Below are 9,211 nucleotides of genomic sequence, written 5' to 3'. Positions count from 1 at the left end.
CTGCCTGGATGAAATTGACCCCTGGAAGATTGTGGAACAGTGGGTGTGGAAATGTTCTCATGTGGAATATGAGACAGAGGAAGCCAGCTCCCTAGAACAGGGGCCACTGTGTTTACTACACTAGGGTGCAGGAGACAGAGCACATGGGGTTGGGGGCAGGGTGGGGTAGCAAGGCTGGGAGTCCTCAAGGTTGGAAACCCCGACGTGTAGTTGTAGTGAAACCAGAATTTTGATGAAACTTGAATCTCTGCTTCTGTTGGTGGGTGGGGTCTGTGAAAACTGCAGGCCTCTTTGAGTGGCCTGCTGTATCTCTTAGTGTTGAGGCTCTAAATAGTTAGTGGGCTGTGCCCTTCAGGGTTGCAATAGGATCCAGCAACTCACTGCCAACTTCACTCTGGGTTCTTGTCTTACAAATCCAAAGAATGAAACTCACAGACAATGAAATGCAAAGTGAAAGAAGTAAGATTTATTCAAGAGTGAAGAATAGGAACCAGGGACAGAGGGGACCCCAATAGGGGTTGCCTCCTGAATGTGCTAGTCTAGGGGTTTCTATTGCACTTGGGTCAATACTGTTGGGTCAAATTTATGCTAATTAGGGCTTGGAAAAGTACCAACACTATTGTGTATCCCTGAAATCCTATTCAGGTCTGCACCATTTTTGTTTTCCTGCTGGTTGAGTAGTGGGAGGTTAAGTCAGATCGTGGATGCTCAGGGATGGGGGACGGGGGTGGGGGTTTCAGGCTGCAGCACTGTATGGAGAGAGTGGCTGCACCAGACCCAGGCTGCCACAGTACAAGAAGTCAGGGTGCCCTGGCTCAGCTTGGCCCTGGCTTGCTGTGCCTCAGGCCTGTACTAACATGGCAGACTCCGTCCAGCCCAGTCTGTGCTGGCTACCTGTGCTCCAGCCCACCCAGGCTTCTGCTCTGCTGCTCCAGGACAAGGACCTGGCTTCACCAGGAGATCTTGATTGCTGCAACTTCCGGACCTAACCCTGAGGGATCACCATGCAGAAGGCCAGCCACACGATCAGGTGCAAAGCAACCTCTCTTCTCCAAAGGCCCTGACCTGGTGACTAATGCCTTGAGTCTTGAAGCTCTCTTTCACTCTATCACCAGGTGATGTGCTTTTTCCCTTTTCCTGATTCTGTGTGCTCCTTCCCCCTCCCCCATTCCTCTCAAGTTGAGCTATTTCTGACTTGTGACTTGGTTTAATATCCATGCCCCCAGGGACATATTCTGAACCTGGACAACTCACAGTGTGGCCCCAAGGACCAATAACATTACCATCCCCTAGAAGCAGTTGAGAAATGCAAATTCCTGGCTTTTACAGACCTCCTGGGTCAGAATACTAGAATCAAGAACTTGTATTTTAACAGCCTTCAGGAGATTCTGGTCCCCTTGAAAATTTGCAAGTAGCTGAAGATAAATGTTGAAAGCATACTTCATGGGGACAAGGCTTAAGTCTTGCCTATAAAAAGTGTATAATTCAGACTTGTCAGGACACCATTTGCTGCCAGAGTTGGAGGTTGCAAAGGTTTCTGATTTCCAGAAACCAGACTCCACACGTAAACTGTGCCCAAGGAGCTGTGATCAATCTGGCCACAAGAGGGCACCAACGACCACCTCTCAGCCATCCTTAGTCTGGGTTGCCTTCTCTGTCTTCATCTCCCTCTTTCTCTATTCCCATTACTCTAATGGAAATGGCCACTCCTCCTCTGAATTCCTCTGGAGGATTGCATTCACTTAATCAGCCAGGATTCCAGGCACAGCAGTGGTGGTTTAATCCGGGGCTGAGAAACTGGGGTCAGGGAGAGGAGAAGCAGTTCAGGAGAGCTTCTGTCTGTATTCCTCAACTCTGTGCACTCCAAGATTGACTTGAGGGCCACTGACCTTGTCTATTCTAGAACATGGGAAGGGGGAAAGGTGGGACACAGTGGAGCTCAGACATTCTGGGGACATGTGAGGTGGCAAAATCCAGACCTCCTGTGGCTCTAGGATGAACCCACATTATCTCTGGGCAGCGGTACTTCTCTTTATCTACAATTTACTCATCACACACATCTCTTTTATCTGTCCCTTCTTGCCTCATTATCCCTGTCCATTAACACCTCTTGAGTTTGTGTCCTTGTTTTCAGCATCTGATTCAGGGACATCCTAAGAAGGCTTCTCTTTCCCACTGAGGCATCAGGGAGCCAGTGTGGCTGGGATCCTCTGTCCTCTTGTTTGTCCTCCTCAATCCATTTGACTAGGTCCTGACACTCCCTCTGGACAGGAGATAAGTCAGCTTTCTCTGGAGGAAGTGAGACCACTTGTGGGAAGGTGTAATGGCAAAGAGGAGGCCCAGAGGGAGGGCCAAACAGATAAATTAAAGGGCTGAACTTGGAAGAGTAAGGACTGAGAAGGGCAAAGGCAGGGGCTGCCCAGTGCCTGCACCATGTTGTGTCCACCTGAGAGGAGGGTTCTTCCCTGGGCCATGCTGCTGCTGCTTCTCTTAGGCTTCCAACCCCTGGAAACTCAGGCCTGGTGTTCAGAAAAAGATATGTACACTCTCCAACTGCAAACCGGGGATCCTAACTTCTCTCCTACAGTGGAGTTTGCCTTACAGAAATTCAACCAGCAGAATAAGGACCAGTATGCTTACAAGCTTGTACAGGTCCTGAGTTCTGAGACTAAGAAGGTGAGTGACCACCTCCTCTCCCACCTTGCCCTCTGCGCCTGCCACTTGGTGAGGGGTGAGGGGAGTATCATCGTCAGTGAGTCCTGGTTGAACATTTGTTGTCCTTGCTCCAATAAAACAAAAGCTAACTCTGTTAGCATTTTGGTTCAGGACGAAGTTTAACTTAGAAATTAATGTTTTATATTAGGCCAACGCCACTCACACTCCAGATGGAGTTTTAAAATTTGCTTTTATGACATTGTTTAACTAAAGAATGACTTTGAAATAAAAACACTTAGGTGATGAAGCTACCAGTTAAAGAAGAGAAAATGACTGTGGAGATATATTGAAAAAAATATTTCAAGGATATAAAATGAAGCAATTATGAAACACAGAGAGAAACACATAGACAAACAGAGGTCCATGAACAGAGGGAGGAACAGAGAAGAGAGCATGCCAGGCGGAAGGGGAGGCACTGATGATTCAAAGAGCAATCAGACCTGAGAACCATGGTGGGCTTAGCTCCTCTGCCCTGATTTCCCCCTGCCCTGAGCTCCTTGGTGTGTCTCTGTATAGCATATGATATAATCAAAGACTCTTCCTCTGTTCATTCTTATTAATCCAAAAATGTTCTCTTTTTGATGGAGTCACTATAATGTCATCAGGAATGTAATGTCCATCTCCTAATGGAATACCTCAATTTCCGGGGGAGGGTGAGCATCACTCTTCCTCTTTTATAAGAGCTGAAGGCTCTGTGGCCACTGATGTATAGTGTCCTGGCTGATCTGATGTCCCCAAAACCCAGAATGGCATCTGACCTGTTGGTCTCTGGACTGGCAGTTGCAGGGTCAGTTGGGTGAGTTGGGAAGAATGGATGGATGGGGTGGGAGGACATGGAATGGAATGAGGTGAAATTGAGTGGGAAGAAGTGGAAGGAGAATTTCAGACTGCACTTTGTAATAGGAGTAGATATTGGCAGTGTACCACAAATGGGTTCTCATGCATGGTGGTAGTGCTGACTGCCATTCTTCTTGCTCTAGCTCAGGGGAAAGCATTGATAACATGTCATATATTAGGCTCCTTCCCTCAGGGCCAAGATTATCTATAAAACCCTTGGGGAGCCACCACCTTGCCAAGTGCTAGGAACTTGACCTCTGTGAATGCAATCTTAAGTTCAGATGCCTGCTGAGAGTGAGACTGGGGTCTCACTGTGGTAGAGAGGGGACTCTGGGACTGGAGACAAGTGACCTATAATTGGCAAGTGACCTAGCCTGGATTTTCCCCAGGTCTCTATCAGGTCCACTCGTTCTTTGCTTTTAATCCCCTGTCTATAGAGGATTCCCCTGGATTTCACCTCCAGTGAGCAGATGTCAAACCCACAGGGAAGCTCCTGAATAGAGTAGAGTTTGGGTCTTCCCTCCACTGAACACAACCATAACACAACGGTCAAGCTACTAAAGGGCAGCCAGAAGGGCTTTTTCACATTAATCCTTCTGTGTCTGCAGATGAGCATCTCAACAATTTATTCCATGACGCTAAAGCTGGGAAGAACAGTATGTGGAAAATCTGAGGGAGATATTGATGACTGCCCACTCCAAGACAGCCCAGAGCAGAACCATGTAAGCGAGAGCACCAGCTTACCTCATTTCACAGATGTGGGTGCTTCTAGGGCATGAAATGGGGTGTAGGAGCAGCTCATCAAGCCATTCTTAGGGACGTAAGGAGTAAGCCAGCAGCAGGCTCAATCAGGCCACCCTGCCTGAGCCTCAGTGGAGAGACTACCAGGCAAGCAGCACAGAAATGAACCTGAAGAATCATGGCCAACCTCAGTTTCCAACTGGGTCACTCATGCACTTATAGCTGCCTGCTGACTGCTTCCTAGGACATATGGCCTTCATGTTGCTCATATTTATCTTGGTCTTGGTGTCCTGGGCTGAGTAGAGGATGTCCCTTGCTTGGTCTTCATTTCCTCTACTCCCTGCCTTTATGAGAAGGAATCTGGTGGGCATCCAACATCACTTCTGCCTAAGTGTGCAGAGCTCAGGGTCTGCATATACGGACCCAGAGCCTGAGGAGTCGGCAGGTAAGAAAGAATCCCAGGTCCTGCCCTATACCCTGCTGAGCTGCAATACTTATTCTGAGGGACAAGAGCAAGGAGAAGCCCACCACTGGTGACAACTCCTCCTAGGATTAATAGATCCCCAAATTAGAGGATTAATTTATAACTTAACAGTGACTTAAATCTGAAAGCAGCCAGCTTTCTCTGGGTCAGAGCATCCCTCTCCTGCTCTTAGGAGCTTGGATCACACAGAGAAAGACTGGAGGTTCACTGGAGGTCACAGATTGGAATAGCAGAACTGACACAGGTGCCCTTGGGTCAGCAGTGAGCTCCAGATCAGGATGCAGCTCAGGACTTACCCAGAGTTCAGGTTGGTTGGCCATGCCTGAGAGCCAAAGGCTCCCTGGTAAAACTGCTGGCCCCAGGACAGGACAAGGTTAAAATGGATACTGTGTTTAAAGCATGAGCCACAGCTTCCTGAGCCTCCGCCACCCACTGTCCCATCTTTGATTGTTCACTCAGACCTCCACCTGCCTCTTCATAATCAACACCCAGAACTTGGCAGTACGTTTCAGCATGCTAAAGAAGAATTGCTCAGAGTCATTCGCCTGATTTGGATCCACCCACAGGACTGGTCATGGTCGGCTCCATCTTCTGTGGACACAAGCCATTCACAGAAGTTGGCATTTCAGTAGCTGAACAGTTCTGTTATACTTTAATCTCTTGTTTTACAAGTGTCTAGAGTTTTATGTCCTAACATTTTAGAAAATCTTCTAAAATCTTTAAGAAAATCTTCTAAAATCTTTAAGAAAATCTCCTTCATCAGGTCCATCATGAAGAATAGATCATTATAGATGATAATAAATAAATCAAAATAGATGCATTACTATCAGCTTTGTGAGTCATGATTATGAGGGTAATTATGAGGATCAAAAGAGTTATACTCAAAAGGGTGGTCTGCTGTCTCTCTAGAAGTGTCCCTCCTCCTTCTAGACCTCCTGAATGCAGCCGCAAGTGGCTCAACTAAGGTGAATCTGAGCTGCTGTCTTAGAGTTCATGGCAATGACCCACACATATCCAGAGGTAAAATGACTGTGACTTCTCAGGGCATCTGATGTGCGCCATGGAGGCAGACAAGCCCTAAGTCCCCTCAGGGCACCTCTGTCCTCTACTTTTAAAGGACTGGTTTTCATAGCTTTCCCTGGTCCTCAGCAGGATGGTAGATTAAGGAAGGACTCTAGCTTTACTCTCTAAGGATAGTCCCAGCACTGGGAGCAGCTACAGCATATCCTGGTAACCTCACAGAAATGGACAACTTCAGGGTCACCCCATCTTTGCAAAAGGAGCCTGTTTCACAGATCCCCAAGGGATGCAAGGAAAATTAATATTTGATATGTTCTGATGTGTCAGAGGCTACTAAGATCATGCCTATATCACTTGACTAGGGTTTGGTGCACATTCTGTAGGGAAAAAAAAACAGAAACTATTTTGGTGTTTATGGAGACCATATGGTCTCTTTCTCAATGACCCAATATTATTCTTGTATGTTGAGAGAAGCCATAAGCAATGTGTAAACAAATGAGAGTGACTGTGTTCCAATGAGACTATATATTTTTTTAAGAGAGAGAGAGAGAGAGAGAGAGAGAGAATTTTTAATATTTATTATTATTTTTTTTTTAGTTCTCGGCGGACACAACATCTTTGTTGGTATGTGGTGCTGAGGATCGAACCCGGGCCGCACGCATGCCAGGCGAGTGCGCTACCGCTTGAGCCACATCCTCAGCCCCCCAATGAGACTATATTGACACAAGTAGGCAGTTGCTGGTTTGCCTCTTGAGCCATAGCTACCAATCTCTAAAAACCCCTCTATATGCCCTGTACTTGATGTCTCTAAGCACTATCATGCAGGCAGCTCCCATTTCAGCACCTTCACCTCCCCAGGCTGGGTTCAGGGCCTGCTCAGTGCAAATGGAGTTCCATCAGCAGATTGTTTTCACTTTGCAGGTGTGGAGGTCTGAGAGTCAACCACCATTACTAGGAGACAGAGAGATTTACATTCCAGTCTTGGCATCCCAACTCCAGGGGACCCAATTCAAAGAGGGATTTCCACATCAATTCTCAGAGCTTCTCTAAGCAGGATTAACCTTCATGGACCATAGTCTAAGCTTTAGAAAGTCATTTACCAAGTTTTCAAATAAGACTTGAGCTGCTTCCATGAATATATCCTCAGCTTTTCTCAGCTGCTACTTATAAACTTTCAGAAGAACAAGAATCCCCCAAAGGTTATTAAAATTCAAGTTCTATCCTCCCCAACTCCCAGGCTACTGACCCAGCAAATATGGAAGGAACCAGGGAATTTTCATTTGTAACTAGCTCCCAAGGGATACAGGTATTTCTGGCCCTGTGGCACACTTAGAGAAACCCAGGTTTGGAAGATCTCCCTGGGACTTGATATGGACTAAACCACAAATAAAAAGTTAACTCAATATTATTCAGCCATAAAGAAGAATATAATTATGGCATTTTCCAGTAAATGGATGGAATTGGAGACTATCATGCTGAGTGAAATAATCCAGTCCCAAAAAACTGAATATTTTCTCTGATCTGCAGATGCTAACACACAATAAGGGGAAGGGGGAACAAAAGTACTTTGGATTAGACAAAGGGGAATGAAGGGGAGGGAAGGGGATTGAGAATAGGAAAGACGGTAGAATAAATCGGACATTACTTTCCTATGTGCACACATAAATACACAACCATTGTAACTCCACATCATGTACAACCACAAGAATCAGAAGTTATACTCCATGTATGTATGTCAAAATACATTCTACTGTCATATATAACCAAAAAGAATGAATAAATATTTTTTAAAAAGAAGTTGATTCAACTTGAAGGGAATCAGGATGAGGCTTGAGAGTGGTTTCTAGGGTGTGCATGGAACAGGAAGAAGGAAGAAGGAAGAATGAGTATGTCAATATGTAAATCAGTGGAAGTGTAACTGATGTGACTCTGCAATCTGTATACGGGGTAAAAATGGGAGTTCATAACCCACTTGAATCAAAGTGTGAAATATGATATATCAAGAACTATGTAATGTTTTGAACAACCAATAAAAAAAAAAAAGAAAGAAAAAGCGGCATCTCTTACTTCCCCGAGCCATCAATTTCTAGGGTGGTGCCTCCGCAAGAAGAGAGAATCTGCTTTGAACCCCAGCACCTGACTTCCTTACACTGTGGTCCCTCAGAGCCAGGGACTTCCTAAGAGCTACAGATCTTAAGACCCATTCTTATATATAGTCAACACCCTAAAATTGACTGTTTAAATTTTTTTGTGTTTTGCTATTATAAAGAGTGGTATAATGAATATTTCTTTAATATCTACTTGTGCACATATTGGATTGTTTTTTCCTTGTCAAGAAGCTCAACTTCTCTAAAGTTAAACTATTTCCAATATTTTTGACCTCTTAAAAATTTGTAGTAAAATTCTTTATTATTTAGAAAATTTCTTTGGTAAAATGTTGTTAAAATGTCCTCTGTTGAAAGCAAATAAGTTTAGCCTGATGTTGTCTCCTATACCCAGAACTCTTTCATAAATAAAGCCTAACTTGGAGGCATTTCTTGTGGCTGACATAAAAATTAAAATCTCGCCTTAATCACAGCTAGCCAGTCAATTGGTTTTATAACTGAAGACCTCCCATTACACCAGGCCCAATAATACAAATGTCTGGGAGCTCTCCTCCGCACCACACCCAATAAGGCAAACACCTTGACCTTCCAACATGACATGCTCAAATAAGAAAAATGCCTGGCTATAGTCAATCAGGTAGCCGCTTTGTTTTCTTGTTCAGCTTGTAAAACCTTACTGCTCACATTGTAGGAGCAGAGTTTCTCAAGGCTTGAGTGTTGCCTGATTCATAAATACTTCTTTGCTCAAATAAAACCTGTATTTTAATCTTGTCTAAAATTTTTCTTTTAACAGTTTGGTATTAGATGAGAGATTCAAAGGACACCTCCAGTAACACCCCCAGAGAATCTACTGACAAGTGAAGGACCCAACTGGGTCTACTGTGCTTGGGGTTCTTTCACTGAAACTGGCACCCATGTGTGAGATACTTCTCTTGTATGAGCTCCCTCTCAGATTTTGAGCTCTCTGGAGCATTTCCTTAACTAGGCTCTCTAGAATCAGATTGGATTCAATAAATAACTAGACTGGGCCCAATTGCATGTAGATAACCAATTAATCTGATATAATTATTACACATTATATACATGTACTGAAACATCACACTGTGTACCCCGTAATATGTATAATTAGTATATGTCAATTAAAAGTTGAAAAAAAAATAATTGCCTTGGTCAAAGGTATTAACATGGGGTATGATGACAATCAAGTCCACCTCCATTCGGAAACACTAATAGTTCACGAAATAGTTATTGGAAGACTTATGCCCCTAATAATAGTATCTCATATGTAGATATGAGACCGTAATACAAG

At 44.5% G+C, this 9,211-nt stretch overlaps 1 protein-coding gene across 5 annotated transcripts; it reads left to right on the top strand.

Moving 5' to 3' along the window:
* The first annotated feature begins 200 nt into the window (after positions 1 to 200).
* On the top strand, positions 201 to 7,325 carry LOC308647882 (cystatin-9-like). 5 transcript variants are annotated; one of them, XM_081292399.1, is made up of 4 exons: positions 201 to 459; positions 936 to 2,676; positions 4,161 to 4,274; positions 6,719 to 7,325. In XM_081292399.1, exons 2-4 carry the CDS (start codon positions 2,434 to 2,436, stop codon positions 6,845 to 6,847), a joined length of 486 nt encoding a protein of 161 aa, XP_081148525.1. In that variant the 5' UTR covers positions 201 to 459; positions 936 to 2,433; the 3' UTR covers positions 6,848 to 7,325. The 5 variants fall into 5 exon arrangements, 4 of the variants coding, with proteins under 4 accessions (XP_081148525.1, XP_081148526.1, XP_081148528.1 ...); XM_081292400.1 differs by lacking the exon at positions 201 to 459 and adding an exon at positions 478 to 645; XR_014021723.1 differs by lacking the exons at positions 201 to 459; positions 6,719 to 7,325 and adding an exon at positions 5,237 to 5,505 and having other exon boundaries at positions 689 to 1,115; positions 2,605 to 2,676.
* The last annotated feature ends 1,886 nt before the right edge of the window (positions 7,326 to 9,211 follow it).

Source organism: Spermophilus citellus (assembly GCF_964194105.1).
Source record: "Spermophilus citellus genome assembly, chromosome: 4".
Taxonomy (NCBI): Eukaryota; Metazoa; Chordata; class Mammalia; order Rodentia; family Sciuridae; genus Spermophilus; species Spermophilus citellus.
Note: the sequence above shows the minus strand (reverse complement) of the source record. Positions and strands in the feature narration are given on the sequence as shown.

Bases quoted from the DNA above. Each gene is read 5' to 3' on its own strand.
- LOC308647882 (XM_081292399.1), top strand. From the start codon at position 2,434: ATGTTGTGTCCACCTGAGAGGAGGGTTCTTCCCTGGGCCATGCTGCTG. The intron at 2,677-4,160 runs GTGAGTGACCAC...CTGTGTCTGCAG, and splicing joins TGAGTTCTGAGACTAAGAAG to ATGAGCATCTCAACAATTTA. The intron at 4,275-6,718 runs GTAAGCGAGAGC...TTCACTTTGCAG, and splicing joins ACAGCCCAGAGCAGAACCAT to GTGTGGAGGTCTGAGAGTCA.